Here is a 21,238-nt window from a genome sequence, read left to right as displayed (position 1 = left end):
TGTGACATAAAATAATAAGGGAGACTCAAACATAAAAGAGGATGATGATGGTAATATTGCAACAACAAAAAAAGAAGAAGCCACAGTGATCCTGTACATCGGGGATGTTAAACTCAATTTAGTTCAGGGGCCACAAACAGCACAATTTAATCTCAAGTGGGCCAGACCAGTAAAATAATAGCATAATAATAACCTTTAAAAATATTTTTTTAAATTGAGATTTTCCTCTGTTTTAGTACATTAATAAGATGTTTACAGTTACTGAACTATCCTTTTACAAAACACATTAGATAGATAGATAGATAGATAGATAGATAGATAGATAGATAGATAGATAGATAGATAGATAGATAGATAGATAGATAGATAGATAGATAGATAGATAGATTTATTGTCTGCCCCAAAGGGTAGCAGAAATTTGTCTTTGACAGGGCTCATCACTTTACATACACTCAATAAATATAATAGATAGATTATGAACCACCTGAAATTTCTTGATAAAAAAATATGTGCAATTCAATTCAACAAATTCATCCTGAGGGCCAGATTGGACCCTCTGCAGGGCCGGTTCTGGCCCACGGGCCGCATGTTTGACACCCCGCTGTACATGAAGGGACTGAGGAGAACCTGCAAACATCTGGAATTCATGGCAGGTGGCAATCATGCATTTACTTATTGACTATTTATGATTAGTTGGTGAAGCAGTGAGCATCAGCAGCTAATTAGCTCCGGGAGGTGGCGGTAATGCAACAACACGAGGACGCCAGCTGCTGCACAACTTGACTGAAGAAGAAGCAGCGGAGGAAGAGGCAGCCTCCTCGACATCCTCCTCCTGACCAGAGGCTGAAACGCAGCGGCGGCCAGTGGCTACGTGCTCGCAGAGGGACGACACAATGGAGTTTCTTTCCCACACGAGTCTGAAGCAGCAGCTTCTTCTGTGCACCTCTCTCCTCCTCCCGCTCCTCCTCCTCCTCCTCCTCGCCACCTCTGTCACATCTGCAGAGGAAGGTGCGAAAAACTCCCAGTGTCACAACTACGCGGGAGGACACGTCTATCCCGGGGAGGCTTTCCGTGTTCCTGTGTCTGACCATTCCCTGCACCTCAGCAAAGCCAAGAGTGAGTGTCCTCCTTCTCCCCCTCTTCCTCTTGTTTTCACTCAGAGCTGCTTAATGTTTGCTTATAATGTTAAATGTGCACTGGTTTCCTGTTGTGGCTCCTCTCCTCTCGGTGACAGCTGCTGCAGCCCCATGCAGCTCAGCTCAGCCTGGAGGACAAACTCTGCAGGACTGTGTGTCTGCGTGCAGCTTCTGCTCTCTACCGTGTCCCATGTGCAGTAGTTTAATCCATAACCATATAACTTCATATTCAACACTTCAGGCCTTTTACTCTGAATCAGACTTAATAGGACACGTCATTCCCCCCCCCCCCCTGTCCCTCGCATGGCTCAGCTCCAACACTGGTTCATACAGATTTAAGTGGGTTGGACTAAAATAACAGAAACACTGAGAAGTGAGAAACTATCACAGGCTCACACCAACCTCACCCAGTCATCATCTGTGAGGTCATGTGATATGAAGTGTTGTAAACAAACCTAATTGAGTCAGAGTCAGTTTGTAGTAGCTCAGGTCAACACACAGTTTGTCTGTTGTCACGTGCCGTCATGAGGTGTGAGAATTAAGCCCATGTTTCAGTACCTGAGTGTTTCACTGTGCTACTAATAAAAACTGAGCCGACCACCTCAGGAGAAGAATTGCCATAAAATGAATGATCCCAAATGTGGGAAAGAGGGTTAAGTTTTTTTTGTTTGTTTTTTTTTTAAGTAAAATATTAATTATGTATGTCTTTTATTTATCACAACTTTAAATTCACAATTTAAATTATTGTCTTTATCGATCAACGTTCATAATGTGTCACTTTTGCCATAAAACATCAGTAGATGGTGAAAACAACTTGTTATAAATTCCCACAGCCGGAGGTCTGGAACTAGTCTTCAGACAAACAAACCCCTCAGATATTTAGTTTACTATCATGTGTGACATGAAAGAGAAGCATTAAATATTTATATTTGAGAAGCTGGAAATAACAAGTGTTTGACATAAAAAAATTAAAATAAAATAAAAAACAAAACAGGAAATCATTATTTTTAAAAATACAGTACATAGAGCTGAAACAGTTAATTAAAAACAATCGAATAAAAAAATGTATTCTCAGGTTCCAGCTTTCAAAATGTGTAATTGTTGCCCCTCTTTATTTTATATGATTTATTTTCTAATTGAATATCTGGGGGGTTTTGTATAGTTGGCCTAGCAAAACCACTCTATGAGCATGAGTTACTGTGTTGTGCTCAGAGTCAGACATTTTATTGACCAAACACTTAATTGACTGATCATAAAAATTATCACAATCAAAACAAACAACAGTCTCAAAATGTATGTCCAACTGGATCTGTAATAATATTATAGTTACAGTTTTTTTTTTATCCTAGTTTTATCAATGAAACATTTGTGTGTCTTTCTATTCAAGTTTCAAAGCCTGCTCCACACTGGGAAGGAACAGCTGTTATCAACGGTGAATTCAAGGAGCTGAAGCTGTCGGACTACAAAGGCAAATATGTCGTCTTCTTCTTCTACCCGCTGGATTTGTGAGTAACAGCTGAGGCGCACGCCGCTGAATCACCTCATCATTTATATTGTTGGTTTGCTGCACAGGATACAGAGCACTGGTACATTTTCTGTTTCTTTTGCAGCACGTTCGTCTGCCCCACTGAGATCATTGCGTTCAGCGATCGCGTGCATGAGTTTCAGGCCATCAACACAGAGGTGGTCGCCTGCTCAGTGGATTCACAGTTCACCCACCTGGCCTGGTAAGAGCGCTGTCCCCATTAACGTACGGGATGTCAGGCTTCAGACAAAACCTAATAATTACAGAAGGGTTTAGATGGTGTTACATGATAATTTTTTTTTACATTTTTCTTTGCCAGTGTTTTAATTATTTTGTGTTTCAGAGCTTCACTCTAAATCTTCTTTTTTAACAGGATCAATACGCCCAGGAAGCAGGGTGGACTTGGACAAATGAAAATCCCTCTGTTGTCAGATCTCACTCACCAGATTGCGAAGGACTACGGAGTCTATCTGGAGGACCAGGGACACACACTTAGGTACACTTTCACTACATCCATTCAGTCTTGTTATATGAGGTGCACAACACACAATGACGTATAACTCTAACACTCTACATCCTGCTTCAATCTGACCTGTCCAAATGTGTCCATCTCAGGGGACTGTTCATCATCGATAACAAAGGCATCCTGAGGCAGATCACCATGAACGATCTTCCAGTAGGAAGATCTGTGGATGAGACTCTGCGACTTGTCCAGGCCTTCCAGTACACTGACAAGCACGGAGAAGGTACAAGAAGCTCATTGGTTAATTTATAGTTTAACATCTGAAATCTATTCATTTTTGTGGCTACAATGTTGTAATGCAGCAGCAGGGTTTTGGTTTTTTGTTCATCTGAGCTGTTTTTATGTCATTTTTTACAGTGTGTCCAGCAGGATGGAAACCAGGCAGTGACACAGTGAGTATCACATAGATCTTTGGTTACTGTCCCGCACATAATGGAAGATCTCAGTGTGCCATGTATCTGTAGACCAGTCTGCCTCTGTCCAGATAGCATAATAACACATTCTGCCCTTGTGTAAGCAACACGCTGTCTGGTTTGTAAAAAATAAAATAAAAATAAAGACTTCAGATGCAGATATAAGACAGAAGTTAAGTGAGCTGTGAGTGTTGCCTGAATTAGGGTGAAAGGTCTCAGAACAAGCTGCAGAAAAGAGCTATTTCTGGCATTATGGCAAAATACATGAGCAGTGGCAAATACTGCTTCTTAAACATTGTGAAATGGAAAACTAAACAATAACCAGGATACACACAATCTGTCTCGTTTGTTGTCAGGGTTCTACATTAATCAAATTGTGTTTTTTGGTGTGTTGTATATTTTCTGCTGTCTAATGTGATTCTTATCATCAAAATACTTATCATCAAATACTCCCAGTGCACTAATTCAATTCTCTCTTTCCCACAGATCATTCCCGATCCTTCAGGCAAGCTGAAGTATTTTGATAAATCGAACTGATCTGCGTCTCTGTTTACCCAGTCTGTGAAGTCCACCACTTACTGAAAGCCCAAATAAAATGTGTTTTCATAAAATGCTTGTTTGGTTGACTCCCTTGACAGTTTTGGTTCAGTTATAGCGCTGCAAGTTTCAAACATGGCATCACACTGGGAATGAACAGCTGTCATTGATGTGAATTCACCCAGCAGCTGCCAGACGGTTAGAACAGCAGCTGATTATAAAGAGGGAAAGAAATATAAGTATCATCATCGATGTCACAGTATTTGTTGTACTGGTCACAGTGTTTGTTTTAAGTTTTGCTAGAAGGTAAAATGAGTGAGTACACGTCTCACCGGTCTTACCTTGGAAACTCGCCCCAGGCTCTGCCCGTCACGCATGACTCTCCTTAAGCATTTACTGAAAGGATCAAATAAGTTTGCACTGGAGTTTGTGTGAGAAGCAGCTGCAAATTCTGAGAAAATGCTGCAACATCACTTCACAAAAGTTAGTTAACATCACATCCCTACTTGGTCCTAAATGACAAAGACAGAGAGAAATGACTGTGCAGTAAAATAAACACTGGGAAATGCATCAAACAATTCTGCAGGTTGAGCACAGGTACACTGATTATGAGCACTGAACTGTTAGCAAAGAATGCATGACTGACGTTATCAACAATCTGCTTTTTATAATATGATACATATTTATTGACTATATTATGTAACAGGGCCTTGCAAATGCAGGCAGACTATCTAGAGTTGCACTAGAGCTGCAGCTAGTGTTTGCAAGTGAGGTTTGTCCTTGAAAAATGTTGTTGAACAGGTCAATCAGATGCAGTTACAGAGTCTCTTTAGAGAACATCATGAAAACACCAACTCTGATCTGTGTCACTAAAAGATATGTTGACATCGCAGCTGCACACCAAACAGTCAAGGGTCAGTGACTCATCGCAGACTATTGAGGTTAATCACAGACAAAGCTTGATGTCATTTAACCGAAAGGTCCGTCACACTAAAACGTCCTCCAGTCACAGCCGAGACTCTGAGCTGCCGATTCAGGAGTTAATCTATCACCGTCTCGTTCCTGGCACAGTTGATAACCTCAATACCAACTTCACTTTCCTTGTTTTCTGTTCCTTGAGGTACAATCCAGCATGAGCACCATGTCGAATGAGCAATAAAGGGTTTTCTGTTAAATCTCAGCAGTGCAGACCGTTGCTCCTGTGTTTACAGAGCAAAAGCATATGTATATATATCTGTGTGGCATCACTGAGGAGCAAATTGTTAAGATTTAAATGTTAAATATCCTCTTTCACGTATGGGCTCTTCTTTACTCCGGTCCACAGAGAGTTAAGTGCTCTGGTCATGTTTTTTTCCAGGTCTGGTTAATATTTACCTTTTTAACAACATACAAATGAAGTACAGTCATGACAGGGAGATAAGGAGTCAACTGAGAAGAAAAGAAAGAGGATGTAAAGTTGCTCTTTGACCATATATGGATTAATGAGCAAGCTTGCCTCCCCTTGAGATACATAAAAGAGAAGTTACTGAAGCTGTTGTTTCACTCTGTGCGACACAGCCAATGTTTTTCTGCTGGTTTTCCCAATTCATTTATGGGGGGTGAACTCCTGAGGAGCGGATGAAGAAACAAATTTTGCTTTTGTTCACATTCAGAGGACTTGTAAGCAAAGGAAAAAGGGGTAAAAAGAGAAAATGGCCAATTTTATATTACGGACAGCTGAACCCAGAGATGTGCCCGATATCTTGCGACTCATAAAGGTAGGTGAAATGTTCAAGTCTGGTATTTGAGCAAATATATTGTTGCTGTTCTACTATCTGTAATTGTAGTTCTAGTTTAAAGCAAAATGTGTTGGTTTTCTTTTGTTTTTGCGTTTAAGGAACTTGCGAAATTTGAGGAAATGGAGGAGAAGGTTAGGCTGACGGAGAAAGGTACATAGTTCAGTTTAGTCTACACTTATTTTACATTTGTATTTGGTTGGATCTTTATAACAAATGATCTTGGTTTTAATGTATTCTTAAAAAGTCACATCCCACTTACAGAACTACTTGAAGATGGTTTTGGAGATCATCCGTTTTACCACTGCTTGGTCGCGGAAGTCCCAAAAGAGCAGAGTTCAGATGGTAAGAGCGAATCTCTGATACAAAGCGCTTCACAATCCGAGAGTCACATTTTCCCCCCAATTTCCTTAAAGCTCAACTCTTTGTGTTTCCAAACAGGCTACACTGTGATTGGCTTTGCCATGTACTACTTCACATACGACCCATGGATTGGAAAGCTGCTGTACTTGGAAGACTTCTATGTCATGCAGGACTTCAGAGGTAAGGCTGTTGCCATGTGCTGTTATGTGATGGTGGTAAAGGTTAATAAGTTGCTTAAGGTTTCGTAATGAGGGTCATTTCATATAAACTAATTGCACCCTGTACATTTAATCTTGCACCAGGTCTTGGCATCGGATCAGAAATCCTGAAGGTTTTGAGTGAGGTACGGTTAAAGCTTCTTTGCAGAGAGATTTCAGCTGTGTTCAGTTATCGTCCTGTAATTAAAATTCATTTTGTTTTTTCCTCTCCCTAGACGGCCGTGAAGACTCGGTGCAGCAGCATGCACTTCATCGTAGCAGAAAACAACACAAAGTCCATTGAGTTCTACAAGCGAAGAGGAGCAGCTGACCTCTCCTCTGAAGAGGGCTGGCGTCTCTTTGAGATTGAAAAGGACGATCTGCTGAAAATGTCTGCCAAGTAGAGTTTACAGCTAATTGACGTGTACTGACTGCTGGTGATGGAAAAGAATCCTGTTTTGTTTGGCCAGTGATTTGACCAGATTTATCAATCAGCTGTTACCTTTGATAATAAACTGCGTTTGCCAATTTCAGTTAATCTAAAATTAAAATGTATACTAATTAGTGAATGAAAATTGAACTTTGAGAATAGCTATGCTTTTACTACTGCAAACATTGTTTAATCTGAATGATTTTTTACACTCCTGTAAATGTAAAATTATACATAGATTTGAGAAAAGTTACAAAAATGAAAAAATATTATTTCATGATTTTCTCACTTTTATCTTGTAACTAAAGTTTGCAGAGGGTGTGTTTTTGTTTTGCATTGTCATCACAACAAATGCATTATTAAATAACTTCTGAAATAAAGAGTGACTCTTGGATTGTAGTATTGCAAATATCATATTGTAGTATAGAGAAAGTCATTACCCTAAAGTTTTCAGATGTTTTGATTAAGTAGCAAGACCATATGTAAAGGTAGCCTACTCTGTATCGCAAGTAAAACACATGTGTTGAAAATGATCCTCAATTAATTTTTAAAGTTTGTCAGCAAAACAGTCCCTGTAATTGTTATAATGTTGTGTGTAATAAAATTCTGGATTATTAGGCTACTGCTGATGCATTAATGTTGAAGTTACATTTTAACAGGAACAAACTTGTTTACATGTAGTTGATTTAATCAAAGTATCAAACATATGTACTATTGTGTGTTATCACAAAGCTATTACTTTGTATAGCTTACATATGAATTAGTGAAGTTAATATAGTCACAAAATAACATTGATATGTTCCTCTGAGATGTGGAAAAATCAAATGTGCTTGAGTAAATATATTCTTGTAAAAAAAAAAACTGTGGATTTATTATTTTTTTATTTTTACCCTTGTCCCCATCAAAAGTTTTCATAATCTTCCTCAGAACTTTATAATTATTTTTGCTTGTTAAAGTTGTGATAAAGTTATATAAATCAAAGCAGCTCAACTGTCTGTGCATCCAGAGGTTGAATGACAGTGATACAGTAATGGTGTCTTCCATTAATAACTAGTGGGCGGTTTGTTTAAATGTTGGATGCTACGAGTGGAGGTCATAGTTTAATCACCTTTCATTGACCACCTCAGTCACCGCTGCCTGTGAGAGTCTGCAGTGTGCGGGGGAACTGAAGCAGTCCTCTGCCTCTTACTATAGTCACACCATCCTCGGAGCATGAACTAATTATAATTAACACTGCAGCAGCGGCGGCGGCGGCACGGTTTGACAAAGCCCTGTTGAACAGTAGTAGTCTTCAGATCATGGCCTGTTGGTTCCTGCCGGTGTGATTTCCACCGCAACTCTTCCGCATTTTCCTGCCGCTCTCGGGCTGTGACGTGTCGTGCTGACGGCGGCCTCGGAGCTGGAGGAGCGGGGGGCTGTAGCATGACAAGATCTGGCTCCAGACGTCCTGCTTTGCTTTCAGCGGAGCTCCAGAAACAACCCCTAACCCCTCCTTCTCTGCTCCTCTCCGGCCCGCCCAAATAACACAAAATTCCCGACTGAATCCTGCCCGAGTCTGGGGGAACAGGCGGCCTGGGAAGCCGAGGAGCGGACGGAGGCCATCCCTGCAGCACGAATCTGGTACGCGGGACTTTTTTTTTTTTTTTTTAGTTTTTGCTCCGCCCGTTTGCAGAGCCATGTTTGCATCTGTGCTCGTCCACCGCCCTTTGTTGTTGCATGCAATGTAGCGTTTGAATTTATTTCTTTATTCTCACCGAGAGAGGCCGCAAAGGGCTGGGCCTTTTCTTCTCAGGCCCAGGCCCTCTATTGATAGAGGCCGTGATTGGCAATTCAGGGCCTATCCGGTTAGCTAACCAGCTCTGCCCGGTAAAGGGGCTTTGTGTGTCCGCTGCTCGTCGCCGATGGCCGCCGCTTCTAACGGATTAGAACGCCGGGAGCTCGGTGTAGCTCCAGCGGCAGCGCAGGTAACGTCTCTCAGCAACGGGGGGTGTTTTTGAGTTGGTGTTGGAATTAGCATCCGTTCAGAACCTATGCTAACAAAATGGCGGATGCTGGTGTGATGAAAATCGGTTGTAGAGAGAAGGAGTGTGCTTGTAGCCCTCCTCCGGTTTAGCCACATTAGTGCAGACCTAACGCAACCTTCCCCCTCTTTTTTTCCCCCCTTTACAACGTTTAATCTCTCTCTTGCTCGTCTCTCGGTGCATTTATCTGTTGGGTATTTACATGTGTGGGCAGTCGGGCTTTGCTTTGCGGTTTATTCGGCGCTAACGGTTCTTCAGTGGTCAGTTGAAGACATTGCCGTTAATCATCCCCACGGCTTTGACGCTGTGTATAGTGTTGTTGCATGAATGAGATGCTCGGTCGCGGAGGTTTTTAAACGTGTGTTTCCAGCCTGCTTGTGTTACTGTGTAGTGAATGATCCCCGTATCCCCCCCCCCCCACACACACACACACACACAGACACACCGTTGTCATCTTATGCTTCTTCTTTTTTTCACCTAGAGGTGGGGGATGGTACACCCAGTGGAAATTAAATGGCACCCCGGCTGCATCGTCCACACCACTGTTTACATCTCTGTGCCCCCCACTCCCCCTCCACCTGGTTGTATGACAGCGAGGCTCCTGTCGCACATTGTCTCCCCTGCATCCATGTGATAGATGTGCTGTGTTGTGTTGTCTGGGGGGGAAATGTGTTACTTGATACAGGTAGCTGAAGTAGTGATGATGCAGTCTTGGCAGTTGTGCCACTGGTCATTTAATCAGTTTACCTCCTTTGCCGCAGACACAAGGCAACAATGCATAAATTGATTCTGTAATAAGTGATTTAATTTGGTTATTGATCTTTATCTACCCCCACCCGCCAACATTTTGGTCACTTCTTCACAGTGAGTGCAGTCAAGTGAACTTGTCTTAGTTTGTAATGTGAAAACCACCACAGAGAAACTGGTTCTGCAGCTTCATGTAAGACGGAGCAGCTCGTTGGACTTCAGGAATAGCACGTTATAATGGTTAGGTGTTATTTATTGATCAGTGTCTTTTATAAGTTTTCACACAAACAATATAACAACCATAGTCCAGGCGGCATCAGATGGGAAGTCTGTGCCATGCACAACAGAAGCAGAGCGGTCTGTCACATCATCTAAGGAAGACAAATTCACAGTTCTGCTTCTTCACACATATGCAGCACAACATCACACATGCCAAAATGCACAAATATATGACTCAACGCAAACAAACCAACAATTTCATCTAGAAAAAAAAGGCGGGAGGCCATGTCACAGAAAACAGAATATACACAACAACAACAAAAGGACATTCCCAGAAGTTGTATGTCTGTACTGCACAACATTATTTACACCTCAGCACTTATCCATCATAAATAGTGCATCCCAGTAACAAATAATGTGAATCAAAATGTAATCAAAATACAACAATGGTTGTTTGTGTAGTACCACTATAATCCAGGAGGAATAGGGGCCAAATTTTACAGAATATCTTGATCATACACTTGGATCTGTATGACAATTATTCCGGACATGTCTTAATAGCCCTGCTGTTGCCAGAGGTTTGCAGTCTGTCCATTCAAGCAGCATTGTGTTTCTTCCCGCACAGAAATTAAGGATATAGGAGAAAGTAATTGTTCAGGCAGCAGTAGTTGTGCAACATCATCCCAGTTTTCTCTCCATCATGCAATTCACATGATATGAAATTGACCACACTGAGACACACTGCATGCGTTTCTTTAATAAGCAGAAGTAAACAAGCTCATTGTAGCTTTTCTTTGGTGCATCTGACAAATAAATGTACCTAACTATCTGTGGGTTGACTGAGTAGAGGTTGATTTGTGTGATGTGATTCACATAAAGATTATATGGTTTTAAATCACAATAATAACCTTGAACACATGATTTTTTTTATTTATTTTTTTTATTTCCTTGTGTGGGGGTGGATTAATTCACTTGAGGTTCATTGCTCTAGTGCACACATCACAAGACACATATTGTCAACACATATACTACACTGCTAATACATCGTGTGTGTGAGGAAACGGTCTGCAGTGCATTTGTCCAGTCAACTGTGTAAGCACAAAAGAAAAGAACCACTTCATTTACATGACATAATGTGAGAGGATGTGATATATTTGTAACAGTAACATGGTCAATAACTAATCAATGAGTGTCTGACATTGCTGGGGTTTTATGGTTCTTTTTTTATTTAACAACTTTGCTCACCACAGACTTTCATCCTCTGCTTTCAGCTGTCCAGTAACAAATGCAGTGCAAGGACAATGGATGAGGATGTCACCAGGCTTGCAATACATTCTGAGGAGCCTAAAATAATCTTACACGGATCGGGTAATTAGCCATCCTTATATCATGCTTCTTTTTTCTTTTTTTTTTAATTACATCAAGAATGATTGTGGGTGTAGGTGAGATGTGATAAGCGTGGTTTTGAGATGTGAGCAACAACATCAGGCCACAGTGCAGATACAGATGCTCTCGAGGTTAACCGGGTTGTCCTGCTTCTTCCAGATGAGGGTGGTGCCGGCGGGCAGGAGTTTGTTGTGGAGCTTCAAGAGACTGTGTTGGTGTCAGAAGGCGAGGGGGAAGGCATGGCGGTTCACAGATTTGCCCCGGACGAGCTCGTCATCCAGGATGCTGTTGAGGATGTGGTGTCTGAGTACGTGCACTGCGATGAGGACGAAGATGTCGCCGTAGAGACCTGCGTGATGGCTCTGGAGGGCGAGGAGGAAGGTGTTGCCATGGGAGACATCCCTGAAGATGGGCTGGACCCAGAGCAGCAGGAGGATGACCAGGACGGCTGTGGAGATTATCTGATGATATCCTGTAAGTTTACTTCTCTGCAGCGCTGGGATTGGATTTTAATGTTAAATGTGCAATTATTGTGAAATGACCTGCTTCATTCGTGTGTTTGTGTTTTGTTGTGTATTGCTACCCACTCACACTAGCTGGCACTGACCGTTAGTGTTGTAAATAAGCTGCTGAAATGCAGTTAGTTCCTCCTCTGGTGTTCTTGGCAGTGGTCGCAGGTGCATTATCACCTGAGATCATGTTGTGTCTTAAACTTGAAATGGATTCAAAATAATACATGTGAACGGATAGACAGATTTGAGTGTGAACTGTGTTTACATGGCACAATTTTAAAAAGTGCTTGTATTGGATTTATAAAGGTATAAGGTTACTGTGTCAGAGAGGATGAATTTTGTCTTTCCACTTAAAGTTTTGTTAATGTAGTTAATGAATGTATTTTATTTTTACATCGAGGGCTGCGATCTTTAATTAATGTTAAGTCAAGGTGTCAGATTTAGCCAGAACCTCATCTTCAGTTTCTGGGAAGGTTGAGAGGTTACAGTATTTTTCAGTGAAGAAGTGTTGTTGACACATTGGTAACACTGTAACACTGTCAAGTCCCCTCGCTGCTGTGTGTGAAGCTACTTCAGCAAATTAATGTGAAACATCTCTGATGAGTGGACACAGAATTAGCACAATAAGTCAGTCTCTTTCTTTTTGGAATAACTGCAGCAGTGCCGACTGCTCCACTAGTGCTACTCGGTTCACTGTAATGAAATCGACTGTCATTACCATTTAGTGATATAATAACATGGTAATATTATCTGGAGTCGGTGTGCACAGGCTTTTGATTTGACATTTACTGAGTATTTAGACAAATGTATTAACTGAGATTGGTCTCAATATGTGTAGATATACCGGTAGTATGGGAAATTATACAATTAATTCCAGACTGAATATAAATATACATGAAGCACTCATGTTGGCATGTTATAACAATACTTTATTAATCGGACATTCAGGTGTTACAACAGATAATGGTCAAAAGCAGATAATAAAAGAAAGAAAAGCATATAATCAAAAGAATAATTGAAGTTATAAATAGTTATATACAAATATTTAAAAAAAGCAGATTGATATATTGTTTGAAGCCAAGGCCTCACTTTTTTGAGGCTGCTGTTGTACATCCTGATGTCAGAACTGACACTGTCACAAGCTCGAACACCTTGAATCAAATATGGTGTTTGTGTGTCTCACTAGTGGACGAAGCCGGTAAAATGGTGTCTGAGGACGGAACGGAGGTAACAGTGGAGGGAGCTGTGGAGGACCAGGAAGTGGAGAAGGATGAGGATGGGCAGGAGGTGATCAAGGTGTACATCTTCAAGGCTGATTCAGGAGAAGATGATATGGGTGAGTCACAGTGAACCTTCAGCCCTGAATTACAAGTAGGAACGATTGCCACTATTAGACGTGTCTGTTACATCAACCACAAAGTGCATATAATCATTTCTTTTATCTTGCAAAACATTTTTTTGTAAATTGTAATTTCTGATTAGAAAAACAGTCTCTTTTTAAAGGTCGTTGACAAGTTGTGGTAGTTCATTGTTTGCAGTTTGAGGGCTAACATTTGCATCAAAGGTTTTAGGATTGAATTTTTTTTCTTCTTTAATTCTGCAGGAGAATCGGTTGACATCAGCGATGGAGACACGGAGAGCGTGGCGTTAACGGAGTCTTCAGGCCAAACGCTCAGAGAGAAGATGGTCTACATGTCCGTCGGGGATTCTCATCACAATCAAGGAAACCACGGTGAGTCGCCGACGCCTGACGAGCGGGGGTCACTGTCATGAAACTAAACGTCAGAAGTGTTTTGGTTTTGTACATGTTGGGCTCATCTACAGGTGGGTCGAAGGTGACTGATGAGGTTTATATGGAGGTGGTGGTAGGAGGCGAAGAGCCAGTAACTCACGACCGCTCGTATGACAGTGTGTCTCTAAGCAAGGACTTCATGCCTGTGGCCTGGGCAGCTGCTTATGGTCAGCACCCCTGTCTATTAAATTGCTTTTAAAAACAACACTTGAAGCCTGTGCAGCAACCAGGCCTCTGAGTGTCTCAGCTTTAAGCTTTGCAAGATGCTGCTTTTGGTTTGTTTGTTTTTGTTTTGTGTTTTTTGCGGTAAAGACACATCGTTGTTCCTCTCACAGGTGCGGAGGACAGCGAGAGTTGTGAAAATCGCAACGGTGCAGCCAGCGCACTGCTGCACATCGACGAGTCGGACGGGGTCGACGAAATCAACAGACAACGCAACAAGAGCAAGAGACGGTCGGAGCCTCGGCAGGTGCAGACAGGTAAGAGCAACACAGAGGATGGGGAACAAGAGGAAAGGAAACATTAAGATCAAGAGGAAATAAACACTAGGTGTGATCACAGTGCAAAATGATTTGAAAGAAAAACAGAAAATTTTGTTCACTTGTTTTTTCTTCTGAGTGGTCAAAGATTAACAGCTGCCATTTGTTGGTTATTTGCCCCTTTTGTCGAGCAGTGCTGATTACACAGGAGGCTGTATTGACACAGTGTGACCATGTAGTGGTGTGTCAGCAAGGCTGCGTACCAGCACAACATGTTCAGATGTTCCTCTCCAGACGCTCTCAGTTAAACTTATGTAACGCCCTTGGCACAGGCTTATCAGCACTTTATTGTCTGTACCTCCCTGACAGTTGCATCTTGTGGGCAAGTTGTTTATAAATTACCACTTTAATGTTTGTTATACATCAACATAAGCTTCTAATATTGAGGACTTGTTTTTGTGCCACACTGCCCATTTAAAATATTTCTGTTTTTAGTTTTTTTTAGATTCCCTAAACCTACAGGGTATCTATATATCATTCAAGATATTTTTATTCCCACATGTGAAGCCATGGCAGTTACAGAACAATGATAACCTCACTGTTTCCTTGTTTCCCTACAAGGATCAAGAATTGATTACGTGAGGAGTGATAATTATTCATATCTAGATAAAATCCACCATTAATATCAGTTGATTTTATTAGGATTGTTTTGGTTGTTGAATATGTGGTACCTGATGGATTTAAACACTGTGATTGAAGCTGTCATCTCCTCCTCCCTCTCCAGCCATCATCATCGGTCCGTACGGTCAGCCGCTGACAGTTTACCCCTGCATGCTCTGCGGTAAGAAGTTCAAGTCACGGGGCTTCCTGAAACGCCACACCAAGAACCACCACCAGGACGTTCTGACCAGGAAAAAGTACCAATGTACAGACTGTGACTTCACCACCAACAAGAAAGCCAGCCTCCACAACCACATGGAGATGCACGCTCTGAGCAGCAAGGCTCCCTTCGAGTGCGAAATGTGCGGGAAGGAGTTCCACCAGCAGTCGGCGCTGTTCTCCCACAGACTGCAGCACCACCACCGGGAGCCCAAGAACCAGCCGCCCCCGCCGCCCACCAAGATGCATAAATGCAAGTTCTGCGATTATGAAACTGCTGAGCAAGGGCTGCTCAATCGGCACTTGTTGGCTGTCCACAGTAAAAGCTTCCCCCACATCTGCGTGGAATGCGGGAAAGGCTTCAGGCATCCTTCGGAGCTGAAGAAACACATGCGCACGCACACGGGCGAGAAGCCGTACTCCTGCCTGTACTGCGACTACAAGTCGGCCGATTCCTCCAATCTCAAGACGCACATCAAGACCAAGCATAGCAAAGAGATGCCATACAAATGCGAGCGCTGCTTCCAGACCTTCGCGGAGGAGGAGGAGCTGATGCAGCACGGACTAACTCACGAGGAGAATAAGACCCACCATTGTGCCCACTGTGATCACAAAAGTTCCAACTCCAGTGACCTGAAACGCCATATCATATCTGTTCACACCAAGGACTACCCACACAAATGTGCTGTCTGTGGGAAAGGCTTCCACCGGCCGTCTGAACTCAAGAAGCACTCGGTCTCCCACCGCACCAAGAAACTCCACCAGTGCCGGCACTGCAACTTTAAAATTGCAGACCCTTTTGTTCTCAGTCGCCATATCTTGTCTGTCCACACAAAGGAGCAACAGGCTTCTTCTCCCGAAAAGAGCGAGGGTAAGAGGACAGAGACGCACACTCCCGTAGTGACGCCTAAAAAGTCTGCACCCAGCGGGTCGGCCGCCGCCGGTCCCCCCGCTAGAGTCAGTGCAGCCAGCCTAGCCAGCAGCGTGACTGTCGTTATCGGCAAAGGACAGAAAGAACGGAGAATCTACCAGTGCCAGTACTGTGACTACAGCACCGGGGACGCTTCGGGGTTCAAGCGGCACGTGATCTCCATCCACACGAAAGACTATCCGCACCGCTGCGAGATCTGTTCGAAAGGCTTCCGGCGACCATCGGAGAAGAACCAGCATATCATGCGTCACCACAAGGACGTGGTGCAGGCGGAGTGACTCTGACCGAGCCAAATACTGTGCCACAGCAAAGAACAATGTCGAAGCAAACCATCACACCCCCCAATCACTGCACCCCTCAGCACAGCACCTCTCACACTGAAATAACGTGGTGCGTGTTCGTGCTGCACTTAGTCCGTTCTGTTGTTTTGCTCTTTTTTTTTTCTTTTCTTTTTTTTTGATAGCCTAATGTTTGTTCGGAAATGTATACACATGTACATAACATTAATGCTCCGTCAAGAGTTAGCAACAGAACCCCCTCTGTAGACTTGCACTTTTAACTGCATGTCCCTTTGCTGGTGACAGTGTGCATGGCAGATTGTGCGGATGTCTCTTTGTAGATACACATTTCTTTTGATTTTTGCAGGCAGCAATCAGTTCTCAGTCACAATGGTCCTAATTATTTGTCTCAAAAACTGAAGTGTAGTTTGCAAAACGTTTGCATCATTTTGTTGAAATGTACTAAATGCAGCAGTTAAGGATTAGCAACCTGTTTCCCAGTAGCACTTGCCATCTTGGTTTAAAAAAAAAAATCATGATAAATGCAGTACTCAATTCATGTATGGTAACCGTGAGTGTGAGAGAAAGAGAAAGAGAGAGAGAGATGGTGACAAAGAGAGAGTGACAAAAAAAAGCATCTGTTGTGCTTCCTGGTGCTCTGAACCCCACCACTCTGTAACATAATGCTTTTTGTTGTGTTAACAAAAACACAGAAACACACGGACGGTGGCGTACAGCACCGAGAGGAGAGGGGAAAAAACAAAAAAACAAAACAGTCATTCTTAGTTTTGTCAGCAGGGGGCTGCCATACGTCGAATTAACACAGAACACACAGTAAAAGTAGTGGTTGTGTCATGGTAGTGAATAAAAGTTCACATATGCACCTGTGTCACACTGCGGTCATCACACACCGTCACTGGATTATCACACACACACACGTCGTGTCTGATGTTTCCGTTTTGAGTTGCTCAGTGTTTTTTGCTGTAAGTTGCTCAGAACATACTCCCCCACCCCACCCCCAACCTAACCCCCGCCCGAAGCAGCAGAGGTGAAACACTGGCTCACAGTATTTTTTTTAAATCTACTAATGCTACCTGCAGAGTGAAATCCCATGAATTTGAAACGGTGATTTATGCGATGATGAGGAGAAAAATGTTTAGTTTTCGACCTTATTACTGATGACAAGCTGTTCGTACAGATGGTTTCTTTATCTATGAACAAACCTGTATTTCATATGAATTGAGAATAATCCATAAGCATCAGTATGAAACAATACTGACCGGTTTTAAAAGAAAAAAAATCTGTGTCTCATTATAACCCTCTGGCCTGATTAGGACTCATACAGTATATCTGGTGCTCCTGTTACCAACCTATGGACTGAACTCTTTACTTTGGCCAACACAGATGTACTTTTGCCAGTAGGAAGGGAAAATGTATATCTTTTTAGATGCAACTTCAGAAGACAGGTGCTGGTGGTGTACTTGTACTATGGCTTTTTACATTTTTGTTATCACCGGTGATCATTTCTGTTTTTATATTTATTTCATTTACAAGTTGTTGTATAGTTAAGTGTAACTAGACTTCTATGGGACGTAAATTATTGTTTTGTATACAAATCTGTACAAAGCGTGTAGATGTAAACACTTGATAAAAAGGAAATCTGAACTGTGTTGTTATGGATGTACTTCAACGTATTTGTTAAAAAAGGTAATAAAAGCAAAGTATTTTAGCTCTTTGTCTTTTAGTTGATCACATTCAGCTCAGAACAGCTTCAGTCTGAGTTTTAAAGGTGCCCTGTGGAGTTTTGATACACAATAACAACATTTCATGTCCTTAAGTTCTGACAAATGTTTTATATTCAGGGTTTTTTCCTCCAGTCATAAATTCTCAAAACCTGAACTGTTTACATCCATGTGTTGGAGCTTCTTTTTTCCTGCCTGTGTAGCTGAATGTCTTTGAACGTCACACCCGTCTTGTGTCCTTGTCTCCATACACGAGCCTGATGATGAAACGGCAGCCCATACATGGAGAGAAAAGAAAAACAACAACTCCACATCGCTTCTACACTGCAGGACAGAAACGCCACAGGGAACCTCGGAGACGAGTATGTACAAGCATGGTTTTGTGATATCAGTTGTGGTTCAGTATTCAACATGTAACCCCAGTGTGATGTGGATACTTGATGCCTCCAGTGCGCGCACACTTTAACTTTTTATGAAATAAACAACATTGTATATTCATAGATGCTGGATTTTTCAAGAAAAGAAAAGCAGGTAGTTGATTTTTTTTGTTTTGCAGAAAAATCATCATCGGCACAGTGTTTCCAGGCAGAGTGTTTTATATGAACAGGAGACGTCTGCAGAGGATCTTTAAAGATGGTGCTGAGGTACAAAAGCAAAGTATTGCATCTATTACATCATGTTTAATGGCATCAGATATTTTCTTAATGCAACAGTTGAAAGAGAGAAGTGAACATAAGGTATTTTCTCAGTTGTTGATAGATGTAGGGGGTTCACAATAATGCTGAAGCTCTTCAGACGCCATCACTGACATGATGACCAGGAAAGAGACTTAGGCAGGTGGACACTCGGCTAGAGATGGGACAGAAGAGAGGGGTTAAAGTGAGAGATGATATTCGTAATAACACTTTTTTTCTCCTTTAAATTATTTAAAAGAAAATTAAATCAGAAAAAAATACCATTTTTTGGAAGGACAGCGATATTTTCAGGCAGGATCCCTGTCTCCAGGGAGAACTGCCTGAACTTCTCCATCAGATCAGCGCTGAGATCCTCTCCACGACCTGTTGTCACACACACACACACACACACACACACACACCACATTGTGTTAATCTGCTGCACAAGTTCAACATGGACTGAACAGATTGTGTCGCATCACAACAAGTCTCGACTTTACCGTAAAGTTTGTTGACCACGGTGACGTCGCTGCCCTTGGTCTTGATGGTGTGAATCAGAGCGTACTCGTCGTACTTCACGTCGACCATGCGCATGTCGTTCATGTTGCCCCAGCCTGTCCACAGGGAGGAGGAGGAGGAGGAGAGATGCATGTCAAAGCAGAAACACACACACATGGTTTAATTGTGAGTGTGTTGCACGGTGTCTGCGCTTTAAAGGTGGACTCACGCTCACTTGCGTATGTGAACTTCCCGGGCACATCGCTCTTCTTGGCCAGGTTGTTCATCCTCCAGCAAGAGCCGTCATTTCTGCAAAGACATCAGTTAAATATTATTTTTCCATCTTTCATCACTTTTTTTATTTTATTTTTTTTTAAACTCTCCTTTCTCCTTGTGTGTCATTTTGCACTCACGAGAGGCTGGCGTATGACATGTCCAGGTCCCCATCAGCAGTCGGGTTCAACATGGTGGTGCCCATCTTCATGCTGGCTCTGCGCTGGGTGAACCACTGGGCGTTAGTGGCAAATCCAATCAGGTACCACTTTCCTGCCACCTGCGGGTACACAAGGCAGAATAAAGCCATGTATAAGTTACACTATGACCTCCTCTCACACAGGTGTTTCAGGTAACAGAGGATGAAGACCTGAGGATCTAATCAATTTATGTCTTCAATCTCAGTGTGTGGTGTGTTTGCACCAATCTGTTCCTGCTGCTTCTCACTCTGTTATAAAAAAGGAGACAGATCTACTGAAGCTCTCTTATCTATTTAATCCAGTGTGGCCATCCATCCTATTAACACATTTAGATTTTTACAAACATTTCCTGAGAAGAAATGATATTTAACTCTTTTTTTCTTTTTTTTTTTTACCATTAATCCCATGTTTCTTTATGCAAAAATGATGCAAATATACAACAAATTTAAGTAGACAACTGCTTAAAGTGACAGAATATTATGGAATTCCAAACAAATATATCAATCAACGTCAAATAATCTTACATCTACCTATTTTTAGCAAATTCTACGTTTGCCTTCAAGTGTTTCATATCTTTTAATTTTTCTTTGTGCTCTTGACATCATTAAAAATGAGCATCGACCGTAATTAATTAATTAATTAAGAATTTTGGATATGTTACATGCTACTTCAGATCCTGAAACAGCAAACAACAAAATCTCTTCTCTTCTGCCACATCTGGCTGCAGCTGACCCAAATGTGAGGTTTAAAAAATAAAAATGAAAGCTATATTCTAACTAATATAAAATTACATGGTAGTGTGTCTTACCGCCTGTAAGTTGAAGTCTGCCTGCGGCATGATTTCAGAAGAGACAGTGAGGGAGCAGAGCAGAGCTCCCAGCACTGTCAGCAGCAGAGTCATAGTCACTGAGGAGCAGAGTCAGGATGAGGGAGACGAGCGTGGATGAAGATCTGGAGGTCTGTTGTCGAACAAGCCTTTATATAGGGGAGCACGACGTTACCTTTTCCCTCCCACTAGCCAATACACACACACACACACACACACACGCACCCTGGAGCTGGGATGGGTTCAAACACGTGAAGCTTCAGACAAACAGACACAGTCCCGCAGCCACAAGGTAAGCTTTTAGTCCTGCCAGGGTAGCAGTCAATCAACCGTATGAAAGGGGAATGCATGTGAGTGGATGGGCAGGAGCAACATGCCAAGAAATGACATAACCTCAACATAACAGTGCACAGAGGAGAAACGACGCCTGTCACATCGTCGGGGTTGGACAGCTCAGATTTTTTGATAACGCTGTTTCATTATGCAGCTTCACACATGTGAGCGTGTGCTTTAAAAAATAAAAGAGCAGGAACCCAAAGTGGTAAACAAAGCTGTGGCTGCCCTCCAGTGCTTTCTGTGGCACAGACTACAGAATCAAATTCAACCGTCAGCAGTTGCGATAGTAAAACAAGTGACAACACAAATGCCCTTGCAGATTGGATTCCTAATCATGCAACACCATGTGGTGAAGTGAAACGCTCTCCTGGGAAACTGCAGCGTCTCTTTTATGGGTTTACAGTCGATTAAAACTTGGTGTAAACCTCCAGTTAATAAAAGGACAAACAAACAACATCACAGTCTCATCTACAGTCACTGCTCTTGAGCTTTTCATAACATCACATGATCTTCATCAGCAGATTGAGATAAACTGGGGTAGTAGGT

General features: G+C 42.2%; 4 protein-coding genes across 6 annotated transcripts; 3 read left to right on the top strand and 1 right to left on the bottom strand.

Annotated features, from left to right (window-relative positions):
- The first annotated feature begins 788 nt into the window (after positions 1-788).
- On the top strand, positions 789-4,208 carry prdx4 (peroxiredoxin 4). The gene is made up of 7 exons (XM_085797991.1): positions 789-1,116; positions 2,524-2,641; positions 2,747-2,863; positions 3,035-3,157; positions 3,277-3,407; positions 3,542-3,576; positions 4,084-4,208. The coding sequence occupies exons 1-7, from the start codon at positions 894-896 to the stop codon at positions 4,132-4,134; spliced, it is 798 nt and encodes a 265-aa protein (XP_085654117.1). The 5' UTR covers positions 789-893; the 3' UTR covers positions 4,135-4,208.
- A 1,467-nt stretch (positions 4,209-5,675) lies between these two features.
- Positions 5,676-7,521, top strand: LOC146974525 (diamine acetyltransferase 1-like). The gene is made up of 6 exons (XM_085797990.1): positions 5,676-5,891; positions 6,011-6,062; positions 6,174-6,254; positions 6,351-6,452; positions 6,575-6,615; positions 6,706-7,521. The coding sequence occupies exons 1-6, from the start codon at positions 5,826-5,828 to the stop codon at positions 6,871-6,873; spliced, it is 510 nt and encodes a 169-aa protein (XP_085654116.1). The 5' UTR covers positions 5,676-5,825; the 3' UTR covers positions 6,874-7,521.
- A 732-nt stretch (positions 7,522-8,253) lies between these two features.
- Positions 8,254-17,872, top strand: LOC146974524 (zinc finger Y-chromosomal protein 1). Of its 2 annotated transcripts, XM_085797988.1 has the most exons (8): positions 8,254-8,519; positions 11,158-11,254; positions 11,432-11,746; positions 12,971-13,120; positions 13,388-13,516; positions 13,609-13,743; positions 13,912-14,055; positions 14,840-17,872. In XM_085797988.1, exons 2-8 carry the CDS (start codon positions 11,188-11,190, stop codon positions 16,141-16,143), a joined length of 2,244 nt encoding a protein of 747 aa, XP_085654114.1. In that variant the 5' UTR covers positions 8,254-8,519; positions 11,158-11,187; the 3' UTR covers positions 16,144-17,872. The 2 variants fall into 2 exon arrangements, with proteins under 2 accessions (XP_085654114.1, XP_085654115.1); XM_085797989.1 differs by lacking the exon at positions 13,609-13,743.
- A 591-nt stretch (positions 17,873-18,463) lies between these two features.
- On the bottom strand, positions 18,464-20,563 carry LOC146974523 (lipocalin). 2 transcript variants are annotated; one of them, XM_085797978.1, is made up of 6 exons: positions 20,339-20,563; positions 19,471-19,610; positions 19,287-19,366; positions 19,060-19,173; positions 18,842-18,943; positions 18,464-18,734 (listed from the first exon to the last, which is right to left on the bottom strand). In XM_085797978.1, the coding sequence occupies exons 1-6, from the start codon at positions 20,429-20,431 to the stop codon at positions 18,715-18,717; spliced, it is 549 nt and encodes a 182-aa protein (XP_085654104.1). In that variant the 5' UTR covers positions 20,432-20,563; the 3' UTR covers positions 18,464-18,714. The 2 variants fall into 2 exon arrangements, with proteins under 2 accessions (XP_085654104.1, XP_085654105.1); XM_085797979.1 differs by having other exon boundaries at positions 19,293-19,366.
- Between the last annotated feature and the right edge of the window lie 675 nt (positions 20,564-21,238).

Source organism: Trachurus japonicus, chromosome 14 (assembly GCF_045865225.1).
Source record: "Trachurus japonicus isolate A0001 chromosome 14, Traja_1.0".
NCBI lineage: Eukaryota > Metazoa > Chordata > Actinopteri > Carangiformes > Carangidae > Trachurus > Trachurus japonicus.
Note: the sequence above shows the minus strand (reverse complement) of the source record. Positions and strands in the feature narration are given on the sequence as shown.

Excerpts from the sequence above, each read along its gene's own strand:
- prdx4 (XM_085797991.1), top strand. The coding sequence starts at position 894 with ATGGAGTTTCTTTCCCACACGAGTCTGAAGCAGCAGCTTCTTCTGTGC. Across the intron at positions 3,158-3,276 it reads GACCAGGGACACACACTTAG|GGGACTGTTCATCATCGATA; the intron begins GTACACTTTCAC and ends TGTCCATCTCAG. Across the intron at positions 3,577-4,083 it reads GGAAACCAGGCAGTGACACA|ATCATTCCCGATCCTTCAGG; the intron begins GTGAGTATCACA and ends TCTTTCCCACAG.
- LOC146974525 (XM_085797990.1), top strand. The coding sequence starts at position 5,826 with ATGGCCAATTTTATATTACGGACAGCTGAACCCAGAGATGTGCCCGAT. Across the intron at positions 5,892-6,010 it reads ATATCTTGCGACTCATAAAG|GAACTTGCGAAATTTGAGGA; the intron begins GTAGGTGAAATG and ends TTTGCGTTTAAG. Across the intron at positions 6,616-6,705 it reads TCCTGAAGGTTTTGAGTGAG|ACGGCCGTGAAGACTCGGTG; the intron begins GTACGGTTAAAG and ends TCCTCTCCCTAG.
- LOC146974524 (XM_085797988.1), top strand. The coding sequence starts at position 11,188 with ATGGATGAGGATGTCACCAGGCTTGCAATACATTCTGAGGAGCCTAAA. Across the intron at positions 13,517-13,608 it reads TCACAATCAAGGAAACCACG|GTGGGTCGAAGGTGACTGAT; the intron begins GTGAGTCGCCGA and ends GCTCATCTACAG. Across the intron at positions 14,056-14,839 it reads GCCTCGGCAGGTGCAGACAG|CCATCATCATCGGTCCGTAC; the intron begins GTAAGAGCAACA and ends CTCCCTCTCCAG.
- LOC146974523 (XM_085797978.1), bottom strand. The coding sequence starts at position 20,431 with ATGACTCTGCTGCTGACAGTGCTGGGAGCTCTGCTCTGCTCCCTCACT. Across the intron at positions 19,174-19,286 it reads GTTCACATACGCAAGTGAGC|GCTGGGGCAACATGAACGAC; the intron begins GTGAGTCCACCT and ends CCCTGTGGACAG. Across the intron at positions 18,735-18,841 it reads CGCTGTCCTTCCAAAAAATG|CCGAGTGTCCACCTGCCTAA; the intron begins GTATTTTTTTCT and ends TCCCATCTCTAG.